We start from the raw sequence: 19,284 nt of genomic DNA, 5'->3' as shown, positions 1-19,284 counted from the left end.
GGGGATATTTCTGCACGGGGTGATTCCTGTGTACCCCCATGTACCGCACAAGCGGTTTTTTAAAATCTCAGCTCGGTTTGGGCATTGCCCGGAGGAGACGACACACGGGGGTAGGGTAGCAGAGCTTCCAATCGTGTGATCGTCGGTTCCAAGGTGGTCATCCATCAATCATCCATTATCATCATCTATCAATCATCATCAATAATTATCAGCGTCACAGTCATACCTAATCAATAATCATCAAAGTGATATTCCATTTGTGCTATCGGTGGGGATGCCGTGGAGATGAATCCGTCCCATTTAGGACCTCTCACAGCGAGCAGAGCGCGACATAACATCACGTCACCGATAATAACGTCATAATAATTCCCTCTGAAGTTGCCTTCAATGGGTCTCTTCACCCACGTGATCAGAAGGTGCGCCCCGATGTGCCCGGCAAAGAGAGTTTGTTGCGTGACAATCCAGCCTACATATTTCATCTTTAGAGCTTGGAATATCCTGAATTATGCACCGAGCACAACAACAAAACTGGTGACCAGGCTGAAATCGTCAATTCACCGCACCGGAAAATTCCAGTTCAATCACAGGTCCCTAAATCTCAAATATGAAGCCAGGATCTCCGTGGCGGTTCCAGTTCAGTCCATCGACATGGCCATTGTGAGCCATGCCTTGCCCGCACATACACTGTACAGGTTTTTCCTCACTTTATGCGGCAGTAGATGCGCACACGAAGCAGCCGCCTGCTAAGTGGCGCGTACAACAGCACGGTGGCAAGATGTTAACTACCTCGCCTGGTATACAGGAGGTGGTGGGTTTGATACCGACCCTGACGCCTGCTGCTGTATATTTCAAGTTTGCATGTCTCTCTCTCTCCGTGGTCGTGTGGATTTTTCTCCGCGTCCTGCAGGTTTTTCCCTCCACACTTAGAATCATCGTCACGCCTTTTGAGTATTTGGCTGCCGCTCATGAATTCCCACACGATGGTGACGATGAGCCACTTTGTCGAGCTATCATTTGTGATCGCCAGGTCGCTTCTAGAAAGAGAGCTAAAGAAGCTCAGTGGCCCTTTCCTGGTAAAAAAAATAAAAATTGGTATTCAGATATATTGATTGATTATCTGCGTGTGATATAAACGAGATCTGTGAGTTTTAATGTATCATAAGTATGCTCGCGTCTGTCGCCAGAGTTAGGTGGTGCAAAGAAAAAGAGTTCTATTTAGCTGAGCGTGCCTTACCTGGGAAAATAAAAAAAATGGTTTAATAAATACAGGGACTCATCCACTTACGAACGACTTAGATTTCAAAGGTGAAAAGTTGTATAATCCCCCGTAGATGTAGATGCCACTGGTTCTTCACATTCTGCAGATGTACATGCCGCTGGTTCTTCACGTTCTGCAGATGTAGATGCCACTGGGTCTTCACGTTCTGCAGATGTTGATGCCGCTGGTTCTTCACATTCTGCAGATGTACATGCCACTGGTTCTTCACGTTCTGCAGATGTAGATGCCACTGGTTCTTCATGTTCTGCATATGTAGATGCCACCACCGCCATCTATTGCGCGGCGGTTGAACTTACGACTCTCGGTCCAAACAGGCAACTGGACGTACGGACCGGGTTTGTTCGTATCTCTGAAAGTTCGCAAGTCGAATGTTCTTAAGTGTTGGAGTCCCTATAGCTTAGTGTACTTGCCCTGACAGTCTGTTAAGGCCACGGTGAGGGGGAGCTGGTGTCAGAAAACGGCCGGGGGGGGGTCATCCGTGCGTGTGCTTGACCGTCGCTCTTCCCTCTTTGCCCCTCGCCACTGGCCGTCGCCCGTCGCCGCCGTTGGCGCCCGCGCAGCTGCGAGATCTCGTGGCTGGAGGGCCGCGACGTGACGCAGCGGGTCGTGCGCAAGCGGCAGAAGCACAAGAGCACGGGCAGCGTGCGCGTCGTCACCAGGACGGAGCGCGCAGAGTCCTTCTTCCACTTCTTCAGCCCGCCACGAGGTAACGAGGTAACACCCACGATGAGGTAACAGAGTAACTGCCCTGTAAATGTGGAACGTTGGGGCGACGTTGGTCCAGCGGTTCCTTGCCCCCATCATACCGTACGTAGCCAACCGCGCTAATCGGAGGTGCCGGATTTGAATCGCAACGGGATTGGATAACAATTGCACTGCGCTCGAATTAAAAATCACTCTGGTCGCGTACAGATGCACCTCCACGCTCTCTGTGCCGCCGTCCATTACCCCCCGGCGTGTCTCTTTTGCTATCCCAGTGTCGGACACCGAGTGCGACAAGGAGGACTTCTTGATCCAGGCGATGCTCGCCACGGACTTTGAGGTCGGCCACTTCATCCGCGACCGCCTCGTCCCGCGAGCCGTGCTCTACTTCACGGGCGAGGCCCTCGACGACGACGACGACGATGATGACGACGACGACGACGACGTGAGTGAAGGATGCGGCTCACGTCGAGATCCCTTTCCACCGGTCCCTCCTCTCTCCTCCTCTCTCTGTCGGCTGCTCCGCATCGACGGCAGGTCCTCGGCTGCCCCCTTGCTCCATCCTCCAGGTCCCCAAACGACCCCTTCCCTCGGCTCCCCCTCGCAACGTTCCCGTCCCCGGCCTCCCTCCTCGTGCCCGTCCCTCTCGCTCCGCGAGCTCGCCGACCGAGGCCTGCGACGTGCCGGATCTGAGACTGGCGTCGCCACTCGAGCCGCATGGTAGCGACGTCTCCCCCCCCCCCCCCCGTATCCCCCATCTCCCCCAACTCCGTATCCCCCATCTCTCCCCTGCGTCTCCCCCATCTCTCCCCCCCGTATCCCCCATCTCCCCCCTGCGTCTCGCCCATCTCCCCCCCCCGTATCCCCCATCTCCCCCCCCTCCGTATCCCCCATCTCTCCCCTGCGTCTCCCCCATCTCTCCCCCCCGTATCCCCCATCTCCCCCCTGCGTCTCGCCCATCTCCCCCCCCCGTATCCCCCATCTCCCCCCCCTCCGTATCCCCCATCTCTCCCCTGCGTCTCCCCCATCTCTCCCCCCCGTATCCCCCATCTCCCCCCTGCGTCTCGCCCATCTCTCCCCCCGTATCCCCCATCTCCCCCCCCTCCGTATCCCCCATCTCTCCCCTGCGTCTCCCCCATCTCTCCCCCCCGTATCCCCCATCTCCCCCCTGCGTCTCGCCCATCTCCCCCCCCGTATCCCCCATCTCCCTCCCCCCCCGTATCCCCCATCTCCCCCCCCCCGTATCCCCCGTCTCCCCCCTGCGTCTCGCCCATCCCCCCCCCCCCGTCTCCCCATGTCTCCGCCGACTCCCCGCGCAGCTAAACTCGGTCGTCTCTCTTTGTTGCAGTACGAGGACGACGATGAAGAGGGAGAAGAGAATGAGGTGAGCTCCCTTTTCCCCAATCTCCGGTGCCCACTGTGAACGCAGTAGTTTTGGCATCGATGACCTAGGCCCAGACCCTACAATTTCTTGCTTATGCCCCCCACCCCCCGCTGGAGGAAGGACCTCCACCAGCCAGAGAGCCAGAGGAAAGCCCCCCCCCCCCCCATCCCCCCACGGGGATGCTGCCACTGGACTTGGAATCGCCGGAATCTCCGGTCACGGTAGTTAAACCAATTGTGAAACGTTCAACCCCGCAGTACAACAGATGGGCACGACCACAAGTTAGTCAGTCAGCAGGTCACGTACGCTGGGGTGAATCGTGCGTGCTCCCACCTCGTCCAAAACGCCTGGCCGTTGTTGGAAGAGTAGGCCAAATACCGTATTGATGTGATTCTGTAGGCCCATCCACCAGTAGTGGCAAGTACACAAATTAACCTCATGGCAGGACCCCGGGGTCCCATAAGCCGCCCGGCTCTCGCATAAACTGCGACGCGACGTCATTTCATGTCTGTTGAAGGCGAACGACGTGGCTATCTATTCCTCTCGACGAGCTCCACACGAAGCGCTAATTAAAGTTTCAAAGTTGTGTTTCTTCTGCGCATTCGTCCTCGCTGTGCTTGGACGACATGACATCAGAATGATTCGCGCCAGGTGGGTCGCAGCGTTTATGTGCGCGGTGGGACAGAGTCGCCAAAAACTAATTAAATAATTGCGATTTTTACTTCCGTTTATTCGGGACCACGGGGTCCCGCCATAAGGTTCATTTGTTGAACTTATTTAGCGCTGCACGTAGCCAACCGCACTCATTCGTGGTGCGGGGGAAGGACAACAAACTAAACACGAAAGGCAGTTCTAAGAGAATGAGTTTTCAATCGAGGCCATTTAAAATGTGCGCAGAGCCCAGTGGCTTCCTAACATCAGAAGGAAGAACGTTCCAGACGGCCGCGGAAGCGCAACTGAAAATGCGAGCGACACAATTTATTCTCTGGTGTCTCTCAACCCAGACACCAGGTGGCGCTCTCATACATCTCGAGGGAGGTCTTACAAACTTAGCCATGAGTTAACGCGTGGGAGGTTTTCGCGACCAATATTATTCATAAGAGGGGGTTTGGTTTAGATCGCGTAGATATAAATGTGTTGTTAAACCCGCCACCACCCGACACAGCCAACTAGTAAGGTTTGTCACGTAAACAGAACGTGCCAATTAGTTACTAGTACAGCACACAAGTTGTGTGTTGGAGAGTAATCCCACAACATTTACAATTCTAGTACGACGTTTCGCCGGTAAATACAAACAGCCTCATTAAGCGACAGTCAGAATTGTGGAGAATTCCTCCTCTTTCTGAGCCATGAGATCATTATTGAAGAAAATCAAACGTCTATTTAGGTGATGCTCGGTGCCTAATTTGCCGTGGATCATATTCCACTCGATTGGAGAGTCTGAGGTCAGCAGCTGATGCCCATCTGGAGTTTAGTCTCCGCCACAGTTGCGTGGCACTCCTTCCACAAACTTTGGGGGTGACCAGAAGTTTCATTTCAGCAGGAGCTTCTCCACTGCTGATCTCCAGAAAGCATTTACGCCCTCAACCCAGAAGGTATGGCAGCAAGTACTAATTGCAGGGCTCCCCATTTACCTTAACCTTTATCCAATGATCAGACTGAGACCATCACTTCACTGAGCGACAACCTGGTTTAACCACCTCGTCTGGTTTGCAGGAGGTCGTGGGTTCGATCCGGATCCTGACTCATGTATATTTGGAGTTTGCATGTCTCTCTCTCCCCGCGGTAGCGTGGATTTTTCTCCGGGTCCTCCAGTTCTTCCCTCCACGTTTTGGAATCGACGTGCGGTTAGAGTATTTGGCTGCTATAAATCACCACACGATAAGCCATTTGGTTAAGCTGTCATTTGTGGCCAGGTTGCTTCTGAAAATGAGCTACAAAGCAGCTTACCTGGTAAAATAAAATAAACTCTTTAATCGTTATGGTTTTTAATTGCGAGTGGCTTGAAACCTGGATTTGGAATCCATAGTCTTACACAGTGGTGCTGGCTGAATGTTCTGACACGGCCATTAAAATCCCACTGAGCTGGACAACCATCCCCCTTGCAGTTTTTAATTTCAGTTTTTCTCATTCTTCACTGATACCCCCCCCCCCTCCGCTGCCCCCACCGTGGTAATTATAAATGATCGCCACCAGCTCAGACAGGGCTGCATATAGAGATGAGCACAGGCCCCAATCAGTGCCGGATTAAGCTAGTGCGGGGCCTGTAGCATATGTTATAAAGGGGCCCTAAATAAATTAAAAACACATAAATATAAAAAAACACATTTTTACTTGCATAGTAAAGTAATTGTATTTTTTTATTTGCTATGCAGCCAGATGATACGACAGATCGCTAACCATAAACACGCAGTCGTTCGTAAAAGTTGAAGGCAGTATAGTACTATAGTAATAGAGCAAGTGCAGAATCACTGAACCGGAATTGATAGCTTGAAAGCATTTAACGTGGGGCCCTTGAAAGTGCGGGGCCCGTAGCTACTACATATGTAGTAGCTACTGCATATGTAGCTACTACATATGCAGCTACTCTTGCTACTACGAAAATCACGCACTGGCCCCAGTGCCCTTTCAATTTGGTTCCCGGATTAAGCAAGATGATATATTTCGTAGATAACCCCCCCCCACCCGCACTCAATTGATAGGGAGAAATAATAGGGGTTTTAAAATTGTATTGCAAAGCCTATAATTGTCTCCCTCGCCCAGATCGATACACTTATTACATCCTATTAGCACGCTCTCGAAACACCCTGTCCAACATCACCGGTCTGATTTGCTTTCAGCATAAGCCGAGGATCGTTAGGAATCAGCGGAGTATCCATAAATGGATAACTCTGTATGATGTTGTCTTTATGGACGTGTCTGTGTATGTGTGTGCTCGCTAACAGCACTTGCCCCAACAGTCTGTTCAGGTTATACGGCAGATCTTTGTCTTTGTACTTAACGGAGCGGAGTGGAAGTGTTTGCTGCGCTACGAACCTGGCAGCCGCCCGAGTTCGATTCCTACTCACGGCCATCGCCAAAGATGATTATCTGAACCGGTCCTGGGCCGCTCCTAGGTCGACTCAGTCGCAAATGAGTACCTGGTGCCATGTGTAAAACATCGCCACGAGGGAGACAAAGGTAGCCGGGCGTGGTGCTGGCCACCCATCCCTTCGTGTGCCGTGCCAGCCTTCACCGGGTGCTACTCGCTAACAGCACTTGCCCCAACAGTCTGTTAAGTCTATACGGGGGGTTGTTTGTCTTTGTATTTAACACAGGAGCTCGATGGGAAGAGATGCAATCAGAATGAGGACACCAAGCCCCAGGTAATAAGGGGGTTTCTCACTTACACAACACATCGTCATCATCAGTCGTGATCCACTGTTGGATGAAGGCCTCCCCAAAGCCATTGCCATCTTCCACCGTCTTCTGATGCAAAACAGGTTCATTTAAATGCCACTCGTTTTCGCTCCCAAATTAATTTTATTGTTTGGGGTTTTTTTTATCTATTTTAACCAAATTCTATGTATATTGTGCCGTTGTCGACACACGGTGAGGCAAACAAATTTCCAATTGAAACTCGCGCAAATTTGCTTTGCCCCGTGTTCGAGAATGACCTTGGAAAGATGACATTACAGAACCACTGCAAGTCACGTCAGCACACAATACAAGAAAGTGAGATGGAGCCAAGTTAAGCAATTCAACGAATAATAAATATACGCATAGAATGTCAGTACACATTGCACGAGTATATACATTTTCACAGATTCGTAGACAAAAAAAATGTAAGCTGGAGCAGGGGCAGAAAAACGACAACAGCAACAACAACAACAACCCAAGAGCACACCGAGACAACACAGTCTTTCGATTACATTACACTTTACAATCGAACTCATTGATACTACCACGGGGCAAAAGGTTGACGGCTTCTAAAGCCACGGTTGCAATTGCGGCCGCCCCTCCATCTGGCACCGAAATCGTTCAAGCTCGCGATTCGCGTCGCTCGCGGGAATGGTTTCTAATCCGAGTTTCGTTCTTCTCTCTTCGCACCAGGTGGGGTGAATGAAAACATTTGCTACTCGCAGCAAGAGGAGGAGAGCGGATCTGGATGACGGCCCACGAGGCTTCGGGAGTTACTCTGGACCCCCCCACCACCACCACACCCCCACGCTCGACTCTAGCCAAGACACCGCGACGGCGGCGAGGACGCCGACGATGTTTTTGTACACTCTGCCTAAACGAATAATTCACAAAGACAACAACTGTAACACCACTACTACTAACGGTATTTAAATATACTATTTTAATTTAGTCGTGCGCGTGTGTGTGTGCGTGCGTGCACACGTGCCAAAACGGTAAATGTTTTGAGAACGGAAGGGAATTCATATTTGAACCAATTTCATGTTTTATTCTGGTAGGATGCAGTGAGTGCTCAACGTCAACAGCGAACGAGCGGTGAAAACGGCCTTATTGAACAACAGGAGAGTAAGGGGAAACTGTTGGGGATCGTACACAGGAGCCAAGCAGACATGAGGCCTAACACTAGTCTTAACCACAACCAGCCAACCAGACGACAACACGAGCGTAACCTTAACCAAACTTCCCAAACAGACACAACAAGCCCGCCCTACCCTTTATACCAGCACCTAACACTCGCCCAAGGTGGTTTTGGTCACTAAAATAACACAGAGTAGTCATTTTCTTCGAATTCTGGGAGTAAAAAAAAATACAACCTCGGTATTTCAAGAGCCACAATGCACGTGAATAATGTCACGAAGCAGGCGCAGGTTGCCGACCCCTGCACTGGCCCTACTCCTGACCACAACCCCTACAGCCTGATCCTCACCTCCTGCACGTCTGTCTGGACGCATTTTCACTTTTTCACGTTGGCGTTTCACTTTTTTGATTTTGACGACACGTGGGCTCGGAGTACTTTTTTTTGCCAGCCACGCCGGCTTGGCGATGTCGGTAACCCTGTTGACAATCTGCTTGCAGTCAAGTTACACGAGCCGGTTACTCGCGACTTCGGAAGGCGGCTAGACTGGAGCCGTGTTTGCTGAACGTTTACCTTGACTTGAAGAGTGCTAAACACGCAGGGAGTTGACCTGCTCGAATCAAGTCGGTCAATCAGGTTCGAGTTTTTTTAGTTTTCGCAAAAATATATTTCCCCCCAACTTCATGCCGATTGTGCGATGGACGTCACGTCATGAGAACAAGCACCGGAGTGAAACCCTTTGTGTTTAAGAGGGCGAAGCACAAAAGTGGATATCACAGAGCTACCTCTGAGATCCCCCCCCCCCTCCCTCCAAGTGACGTCATAAGTTTCGCCGCTGAGAGACGGCGCAGACGAGAGACGGCGCGAGCGGGACAGAACATACGCGACAAGACGATACAAATGGGACGGGGCAGGCAAGGAGGCGATAAACGTCGTTGAAGCTAATCGTGACGTCGCGTCATGAGAGTTGGTCGAAATCTCCGGCGGTGGGTTTTTTTCTGCGACGGGGGGGGGGGGGATGTTAGGAGAGGGTGGCGATCCACTACTCACCGACTACTAAAAGGTGCAAGTGCCAAGCATTGATCCAAGCTTACGTGCTTACGTGCAGTGACGTTTTAAAAATTTTCATGAAAACGTTCTTGTGTCCCATGAAAACAACGATCATCGATCATCTCGGTTCGTCGTCCTCAGGCAGTGGGGTGGAAATTCCACGCTCTCTGCACCAGTGCGGGATGAGCCCATCCTTACCCACCGTTGACGTACCGTGAATACCATCCGGTATGTCTTTTAGCGACCCCAGAGGTGTGATGGTGTTCTTTACGATGATGATGATGATCGTTCGTTCGTTAATGCGCTGGGACTGGGGTTACTCTGGCGTGGGGATTTCAATTTGTGTCCCCGCATTTTTAACTTGCGCCGTTCTTGACAACTGATCAGCTGCAACCCATTACGGAAGAGCAGACGTTGCCTTCTCATTCACACATCTTTCCCTCCGTCTCAGCAGCACCGGTTCAACACAAGCAAGCTTTTTGACCGGTTTCGACACACAGTATCTCTTCAGAGGGTCAGGTCCGTTTGAACCGACTGTTGATGAATTGCCATTTATTTATAGGCGACGGCTCCCTCTCTGTAAGATATGGGTCTCCTATAGTTCAAGCGTCATGGAGAATATAAATGGCAATGAGCAGACAATACATCTCCACATAACCTCCTTCACGAGTAATTGTTATTGCAATGGGTAGCTACTACTACTACAATCATCATCAGTCCTCGATCTATCCGCTGCTAGACGAAGCCGAGCTGCCGCCATCCTGCACGATTTGGGCGATTATCAAAGAGAAATGTCCTCAACTCATATTTATTTACTCAACATATCCCTTTCTCAAAACGTTTTGACCACACCATGCGCATATATATACTGTAATAGGGTCAACATATGTGCTTTGGAAAATGCCTATACCAGTCGAAGTGCATTATACATGGAGACGTGTGCGCTATGTAGTTGCAGTCGCTCGGAAAATGACAAATCACGTTGTACTCATTGGGCATTGCTGCTGAACACAATAAACAAGTGTGCACTTACAGGTGCCTCGTGCATGCGCGTGTGTTTCTGGGTGCACATGCTCGGTCAAAATCGCGTGTTGGACCAATGACGGCCCAATTTTGGTTCAACGTTGATCCAACGTTGGGCTGTCGTTGGTCCAACCTTGGTCCAACGGTTTTGATGGTCCCAACCTCCGATTGGCATGGTTGGCTACGCACAGGGTCGAAAGGAGTTCTTCGTTTTGTATGACCCAACAGCCTCTTGAGGCCTTCCACTTCAATACAGCTCGCAAATTATATTTATCCATCACTCCAAGCCATCTTAGTAGCACTAGTCAGGCACTAGAGGGGGGCATTTTGGACCCAGCAACAAAATTGTGTTACTAATTTTATGCTCGGGTCACTTTTGCCAGTTTCTGCCACCATCTTGGATTTTAAAAAATGGCTGCAATTGGATTTCAAAATGGCTGCAATTGGCAACCAACGCACCTACAAATATGCACTTCTAACACAGGGAAGTTTAATTTGCCATACACCCAATTTTTTGCGGCTCAGGATGTGTTCAGCGTGCCTTAATATGGTATAACACAACAAGAAGACATTGAATATAATGCTGTGCCTCTTGTAGCATTTACAAGATCGCCAGCACTAAGCTCGAGGGAGTAAACGAGTCTCTTGTAAGTCCAGAACACACTTGGGCACGTGGGTACCCATGCGATGAGTACAAACTTTGTGAAGGAAGATGCGTGCATCAGTTATGTCGTCGACAAAAACTAAAAAAACAATCATTTTGTTTTGCCGAAAAATTTATTGGAGGACTGGTCACTTTCACGGATATATATCTTACATTCCGTCAAGCCTACAGCGTTCCTCTGCCCTTCAGACTGGATCCGATGTGATGGAGTGGGGTGGGGGAGAGGGAGCGAGATTTGTATCCCTGGGACTGCACTTTAAGTTGTCATCTCCAATGAGGCTAAATATATCCCGCCTGCAACCCCCTCCCGCTGGATAATAGATTTGGAGATTACAATGCCAGGGTTGAGCCTGGTTAGTGCTTGAAGAAGGTGTGCTGGGTTTGGGGCTGGCTAAGGTTTCAGCACAGCAATTAATTCTGGCACAGCTTGTATGGGTTTTTTTTGTGTTTAAATCCCGGGTTCTCTCGTTTCCTCTTACAAGAAGACAAACACTCATGTTTATTGCAATTGGCTAAACATGCCACTTTCACACTACCCATGGGATCTTGGGAACCGTATATGCGGAGTCCCCACTTCAATGCTATGGCTATATGGGCCCCATAAGTGTAAAAATTGAGGACTATGTAGATGCGGTTTCCAGAAGCAAACCTTGGCACCAGTGAGCATTGGTGGCTATGCTTTGCTGATGAGTGCTAATTGATAATAATGATAACCAAACGGTCCACGTTTTTGCCTATCACTGCATCACCGCTGCTTGTCAGTTGGTCGCATTCGCTCATATTCATGATGATGGTGACCTCAGAAAAGCGAACCGCAATGTACTTCTTGGGAAATGCTGGTGGGGTTTTTGTGTAATGCAGAGAGGGCCGCGTGTGTGTGATTTCTACACATTTGAGTGCGTCGTTTGAAACCTACACCCAGCAGAGGAATGCAGTGGATTACTGTGGGCCTACCCTGCTGGAAACTCACACACTCACTCCAATCTATATAGACAGGAGGTCGTGGGTTCTATCCCGACCCTGACGTCTGTATAATTGCAGTTTGCATGTTCTCCCCGTAGTCATGTGGATTTGTCTACGGGTCTTCCAGGTTTTCTTTCCACATTTAGAAACGTACGTTTATAGTATTTGGCTGCTATGAATTTCCACATGATAAGCCACTTCGTTGAGCTATCATTTGTGGCCAGGTCGCTTCGGCAAAAAAGCTATATAGCTCAGTAGGCCTTACCTGGTAACAAAATATAGTTTCGTTATCATACTGGCATATACTTATTGCTTCCATTTTTTAGCCTGTACATTCTAAAAGCAGCCACCCACCACTCTTAAGACGTGTATGTACTGAGATTTAGCAGATTTACATCGCATAATCACCGACTGAAATAAAATCAACACGTATGATATTAGCTTTGGTAAGGAAGATGTTATACATGATGAAGTTGGATATGGTTGATATTGGTTATTATTTGATGGCTTTCTTGAATAAATGGCAGCCATCTTGAAATACAAACCTGGCTGATTGAGTGGTGTAATCAAAACACCTTAGGCATGTTGGTTTGCACGTTCACCACAAGTCCGTGTATATAATGCAGACTTGATTCCTTGCAAAACAAGTATCTATTGGGTGTTTAAACATCTTAACACCTCCTGTTTTATTGCCAGAATGGGTAAAACCTATTCTTATTTTTTATACTTTGATACTGGCAAAATGCGGATTCCATGATATGGCCACTGAAGTCTTCCTCTGTGGCTGAGAATTGGCTACCATGATTGGATTATTTCATCTCGGCACCCACCCTCCCTCCCTGAAAGTTCGGTAGTGATTGATCTAAGCATTCCTGTCAAACGCTCTGCTTTGATCACAAAGTGCACTCTTGCTTAATATTACATCGTCTAGCTTGCCCCCACTCGTTCCAAGGCTGAGCCGCGTGGTGTACGTGGGTGTGTAACAGAGTTGTTATGGCAATTATCATCTTCAGTGGAATGTGTACAAAATAAAAAATAAACATAGAGAGGAAACCAGAGTTCCCCCCAACAAAGACCTTTACTGCCAGAATAGGCATGTTTCCAGGAAAGGTAATAATACACGACATCGCCACACTGGGACCGACACCTACGCAGACATCCGTTCGCTCTCACACCATCCGTCTCCTCTACCTTGTACCCTCTCTTTTCCGCACTCGCTTCTCTCTTCCTCACTCTCTTGTCATCTCCTCTGGCTATATTCCTTCTCCTATGCCCCCCCCCCCCCCCCCATCTGCTTCCATTTCCTCCTACTCCTTTTATCCCTACGTCCCCCACATCTTTCTCTCCTCTCTCAATGCCCCGTTTCATTTCCTCCACTTCCTCTTCCCTCGGGCGGTCTCCCTTCTCAAATCTCCCTCCTCTTATCTCATCTCCCTCCCTCCCCTCTGCTTCCTCCTAGCCACGGTGGCGAAATGTTAACTGCCTCGCTTGGTATACAGGAGGTCGTGGGTTCGATCACGACCCTGACGCCTGCTGTATATGAGGAGTTTGCACGTTCTCCCCGTGGTCGCGTGGATTTTTCTCCGGATCCACCGCTTTTCCCCCGCTCCACTTTTCGAATCAACATCACGCGTTTAGAGTATTTGGCTCCCACTAGACATTTCCACACGACGACGACGATGATGATGACAAGCCCACTTCGTTGAGCTACCATTTATAAGAGCCAGGCCGCTTCTAAAAAAGAGAGCTATCTGGTATAGCTGAAGTGGGGCCTTACCTGGTAAAATAAAATATAAAAATTAATAGTTCGGTTTACATTCCTCCTCCCTAAATTCTTCTCCTCCCCATCCAAATGCTCCAATCCCCTCCCCTCACTCCTGCCCCCTCCCCCCGCCGGTGCCCCCCTCCTTGCCCTCCGTTATTTCTCCCCACTTGCGCCCCTTGCGTGGCTCGTCTCCGCATGCTCCACGTGCCGCTGACGTCGCGACAACGAAGTGTGGGGGAAGGGGGGGGCAGGCGGGGGGGGGGGGGTCGTTGCGCGCCGTGAATTGGGGGGGGGGGGGGGGGGGGGCTCATTGTTCGCGCCTCCCGAGACTCCACGTCGCGTCTCGTTCCGCCAGCACCAAGCGCATGAGCCAACACGCACAAGAGCCGCCTTTGTCCACGTGGACATTCCATTCAATGGGAGGAGGAGAGGGGGGGGCTAGGGGGAGAACAAAGGACACTTCCACAGAATGTTGACGGTGACGTTGTTGACACTCAAAGTCAAATCACCGCCACTGACAGAAATCGCGAAAACTTCCCGTGTCCCAGGTTCATGGTTCACTCGGTCCGTAACTCTCTGTTACTTATTCATAGAGAATTGCAGATTTTACGAACGTGGCCACGTGTTTCAACGTGCCACGCCAGGCTTTTGTTCCAACGTCCTATACAAATCGATGAAGGAACGTGTGATGAAGTGGGCTGCCTGTGTGTGTGTGTGTGTGTCGAGTGAGTGTGCCTGCGTGTCACACAGCAACCCCGGGGTAACCGCGTGCGTTTGAACGCCTAACAACAGCCGCTCACCGTTGCCTGTGCGCTACGCCCTGGCTCGCTAAGCGACCGGGATGCTGTTACAACACACCACACGTGCTGTCGAAATCACGAGCAGCGAGCGGATACTGAACGGATATCCCTTTTGCTCATTGTTACTTTTTAATGCAAATTTTCTTTGGGAGAAAATGGTTTCCTGAGCAGCCTCTTGGCCGCAAGCCAATTGACGTGCATCTCACAACGTGGACAAATGATGACGGCGGTACACAATAGACTGCCGAGTGCGCGAGAAATCGTTGGACTTTTTTCGCACCGTACGTAGCCAAACCCGTGGGAATCGGACGTGCGTGTACTGGCGCGGGTGTTGAAACAACGAGAGGAGCACGTGGATCAGAGGACATCCGCCAATTAGGAGCCATCGTCTTCTTGGTTCTTTCGGTAAAGTCACGTAGAATGGAAATAATGAAATAATAAAAATAAAACATAATAAAATAATTCTCACGACGTTTCGGCCACGCAGCCGTCCTCAGGTGAAGAACAGGTCTGTCAGAAAGACAGCGTCTGACAGACCTGTTCTCCACCTGAGGACGGCTGCTTGCGTTGTGGCCGAAACGTCGTGAGAATTATTTTATTATGTTTTATTTTATTATTTTATTATTTCCATTCTACGTGATTTTACCGAAAGAACCAAGAAGATGAATCCCTGCAGTCACGAAAGCTTTAAATCGAAATTTAGGAGCCATCGTGTTGTCGAGTGAGCGGGCTCGTTTGTAACATCGCACGTCCGTGAATGAGGTGCTGCGGTGCAGAGATGTTGACTACTTCGCCCGGTATACAGGAGGTCGTGGGTTCGACCCAGACGCTGGTATATTTCGAGTCTGCATGTCCCCTCTCTCTTCCCGTGGTCGCGTGGATTCTTCTCGGGGTCCTCGCTTGTGATATTCGCCAGGTCGCTTATGAAAAAAAGAGCCATCTAGCTCTGTGGGCTATACCTGGTGAAAGAAAAAGAAAATTGTTATTAATTAGGTTTATAGATTATCTGCAGTGTGATATAAACGAGATCTATTGGCTTTAATGTATTCGTAAATTGACTCGTGTCTCTAGCCGGAGTTGGGTGGTGCAAATAATTGCTTAATGCTGGTAAGTACGCGTAATTGGCTGAGAGAAAAAAAGTTATTACAACACACCTTTCATGCTCGCTGTGTGTGTGGTATTGGGCGTATGGTCGTATGCACCCAAAGGGATGACACGACAGAATACCCAAAATGATGATAGGATGTCACTCGTTTCAAATTGATCACTTCGTGTAGCCTTCTTCATCATCATCATTTATTTTCATCATCATCATCATAACCACTATCGGAAATCTGCCAGCATTAATCGAAACCATCATCACGAGAGTTGGCCTTTCCATTTCTGCAAGCAATCGATTACTGCAGTGATTATCAGTTCAATTACGTGACTAACCGGATTACACCATAAATACATGTCGGTAGTTGAAAGAGATAAAAGAAGAAGCGTCACCAGCGTTCTCATGTGTGCCGCTGGACGAAAGTAATTAGGCCGCTCTTTGTGACATCATTTGTATCATCAGCCTCGACACGTTTAGTCAATCGTCCCAACATTATCAAAATGACCAACATCAAACTCCCAACATCAATATTCACCACTACCACCACCATCATTAGCATGGTGCCAGCATTAATCATCAGACTGACAATGTTAACCTCCACCATCATCATCATCGCAGTCGTCACTGCAGTTGAAAAATAATCTGCATGACCACATGAGACGCATGGCGCCATGTCTGAGTGTACGCGCGTGTGTGGGTACACAGCCCCTCCTGTGCGACTTCTCTACCCCCGCTGTGGTTAACGCCGCTTCGCTCCCGAATCGGAAGTCTGCGAAACCTCTAATCTTGTTCGTTGTCTAATACGGCAGGGAAGTCTCGCCACAAGAATGTGGAATTCCTACCATTGCCTCAGGGCGCTGGTGGAGCGCCACCCCTACACACTCGGTCGGGCATGGAGACGGTTTTGATCTTTTTAACTTTTACTCGCATCGTCCAATGTTTCGATGGATGATTTTATCTATGGACCGTGTCTTTGATTCAAGCAAGCCTGGCTCCGCTGATGAGACACTGCGTGTATCAAAACCGACCCGGAGTTTGCCCGTATCGAATTCATCGCCGCTGCCTATTATGCACTCCCATAAATCCGTGGGGGCGGTGGGTTGTGCATTCCTGTAGACCACAGACATGCGAAGGAGACGTACAAATACGGACAATGTGGTCATGATGAGGCCACGTAGATTATTCCGCTTTCAGATGCACTTCTGTGGCCGTCTGGAACGCTCGTCCTTCCGATGTTAGGAAGCCACTGGAGTTAGGCGCTTTTAAAATCTAAATGTATAACCTATTTTTCGATTTAAAGCTTTCGTGACTGCAGGGATTCATCTTCTTGGTTCTTTCGGTAAAGTCACGTAGAAGGGAAGTAATAAAATGATACAAATAAAACATAATAAAATAATATAATAATATAATTCTTTATTATGTTTTATTTTTATTATTTTATTACTTCCCTTCTACGTGACTTTACCGAAAGAACCAAGAAGATTAAAACCTATTTCTTTAGAACTGCTTCTCTGTGTTTAATTTATTGTCCTTCCATCGCACGTCCGATTATCACGGTGGGATACGTACGGTGTGAAAGAAGTTTTCCACACAGCCGCACTGCTCTGTGATACTCCGTGGCGACCTCCGTTCGATTCCCGGCCACGGCTACCATCAGTGGCCACTGATATCTGAACCGCTGCTGCCCCCCCCCAACCCCTTCATCAACTTGCACTGACCAGAGTGGTGAAGTATGGTCTGAACAACCCCCTCGACCCAACACGGCGTAGGGAGATCTTCGTTCAGCAGTGGATTGATACGTGATCCTCATGGCGGTACCCCGGGGTAGCAAATAATACGAAATGGCCGAGGCAATTAAATATTTTTTATTTCTGGGACACAATTTTTTGGAGGGGTGTTACTGAACTCCGCGACTGGGGTACTAATCGATCTGAAATCGGTGCTACTCCGCGATGTCGAAGCGCCAAACATTCGCATAAAAAAATCCGTTATCGAAAAAGTCAACTTTGAATGGTGCATGGTGTACAGCTCGTCGAGATGAGTCGATAGCCGCATCGCCGATCATCAACAGACTAAAAGTGACTGCATCACGAACTTTATACGAGAGCCGGGTCACTATGGTACCCCGGGGTTCCGCACAAGGTTCAATTATGGTCTGTCCACTTACTTGGATACAGAAAAGTCCACGAGATAAACATTTTATACACCATAAAAAAAAACGCAATAAAGTTTTGCCACGTGTGATATACAGTATTTCAGAATCAGAATCAGTATTTACACTGGAGGAATCCGATGAGCTATAAATCTATTTTTCACAGATCTCCATTAGGGGCGGGTAACAACGTCACAACAATAAACACTAAAAACATACGATAGGAGTGCAATGTTCAAGGAAGGTTAACAAATAACCCAAACACGTACAAATGAAACTAAACCATCCACGTCCTAACAGATAAAGCCCACTGAGGTATTAACTTATCTTTTAAAAGCGACCTGGTCACAAATGATGGCTCAACAAAGTGGCTTATTCTTTGGTTCTTTCGGTAAAGTCACTTTACAGAAAGAACCAACGTGGCTTATCATGTACACATCTATATCAGCCAAATACTCGAAACTTTGTTGTTTCTCAATGTTGGATAAAAAAACCGGAGGACTCCGGGGAACAAAATCCACGCGAACACGGGGAGAACTTGCTAAACAAACTCCAAATATACAACAGGCGTCAGAGTCGGGATCGAATCCACTACCTCCTGCATGCCAGGCGAGGACGATAACATCACACCACGGTGGCGCCCAGCGTTCGGTTTGGAGGCCCAGGATTGGTGGACCACGCATAGATTTGTTTTATTTTCTATTAAACTCCCAAACCGTCTGGGTGAAAAGGACGGCCACGAGCTGGCGGTACAGCAAGAGGGTTCGTCTGTGCGCGGGGCTTTTAAGTGACTTCTCCGCGACCCTTGCTTGGCACGCAGCAACTCGAGAACGGACTTCACCAAACACCTCAAATTTAGAAACCGAGCCCGCTTCGTAGAATGCCTGAGGCTCATCGAGCCTGTTCCAGAAAAACCAAACGTCTCACGACCAACGGTAAATCACACGACTTTCCACCGCTACGCAAATACTACAGCATTTAAGCACTAAACAAAGCCCCCCCCCCCCCCAGCCGCCGTGTAGTATTTCCTTTGGAACCGACGTGGCCGACCCCTTTGCGGTGAGACACTTTCGCAATCCTAATTCGGTGAACAAAAGGAGAGAGAAAATATCGGGCGCGGAAGAATCTACATAGGGCAGACGCCCACGCAGCCCGTGAATCACGCGAGGTGGATTACACGGCCCGCACCTGGCCCCCTCCGCATGCTGCACCGTGTCTCCATGTCTCCCCGTGTCTCCCCGTCTCCCCGTCCCGGGCGCCTGCTGTGTCTTGGCGCTGACACGCAAGCACGCACAACAAACAAAAGCCTCCTCGGTCGAGACCCTGAGGGTGTGCGGTGGCGTGGTGGTAGTTGGCCACCACCCAACCCATCGTGTGTGTGTGTGTGCGCGCCCCATCCCGGGCTGCACTGGTGCTGCTCGCTAACAGCGCTTGGACCCAACAGTCTATTCAGGCTCCACGTGGGATCATTGTCTTTGTCCATGTGTTCAGCTGCTGGTCGGAGAGCGGTAGCGTAGCGGATGGGGCTCTGCACGACGAATCGGGCCACCCGAGTTTGATTCCGGCTCATGTCCACCACCAGAGACGATTATCTAAACCGGTCATGGGCCACGTCTAGGTCGACTTAGCCAAAAATGTGCCGTGCCAGCCTTCATAGGCCCTCGCTAACAGCACTTGCCCCAACAGTCCGTTGAGGCTAAACGGGGGATCTTTGTCTTTGTAACCTGCGTGCGTGTTGAGGGCGGTGTCGCGCTATGAGCCAGCAATACAAATATAAATATGTGAATAATGCCACCCTAGAAACTGCTCTGTGCGTCCGCAATGTCACTGCCATTCAATGTGAGAGGTGAGATTCCTGGCCACGGGTCC

At 49.5% G+C, this 19,284-nt stretch overlaps 1 protein-coding gene across 2 annotated transcripts in view; it reads left to right on the top strand.

The window, feature by feature from the left end:
- The window catches only part of LOC133347515 (nucleosome assembly protein 1-like 1), a 74,180-nt gene extending 64,199 nt beyond the window's left edge, over window positions 1–9,981 (top strand). For both annotated transcript variants that reach the window (XM_061559839.1, XM_061559840.1), the window contains exons 10-14: window positions 1,840–1,985; window positions 2,257–2,426; window positions 3,330–3,365; window positions 6,683–6,730; window positions 7,458–9,981. In XM_061559839.1, the coding sequence (XP_061415823.1) occupies window positions 1,840–1,985; window positions 2,257–2,426; window positions 3,330–3,365; window positions 6,683–6,730; window positions 7,458–7,466 (409 nt within the window). In that variant the 3' untranslated portion in view covers window positions 7,467–9,981. The remainder of the gene's footprint in view (window positions 1–1,839; window positions 1,986–2,256; window positions 2,427–3,329; window positions 3,366–6,682; window positions 6,731–7,457) is intronic.
- The last annotated feature ends 9,303 nt before the right edge of the window (window positions 9,982–19,284 follow it).

The sequence above is a fragment of the Lethenteron reissneri genome, chromosome 26, assembly GCF_015708825.2.
Source record: "Lethenteron reissneri isolate LAM-NWPU_2019-01 chromosome 26, ASM1570882v1, whole genome shotgun sequence".
In the NCBI taxonomy this organism is placed as follows: domain Eukaryota; kingdom Metazoa; phylum Chordata; class Hyperoartia; order Petromyzontiformes; family Petromyzontidae; genus Lethenteron; species Lethenteron reissneri.
Note: the sequence above shows the minus strand (reverse complement) of the source record. Positions and strands in the feature narration are given on the sequence as shown.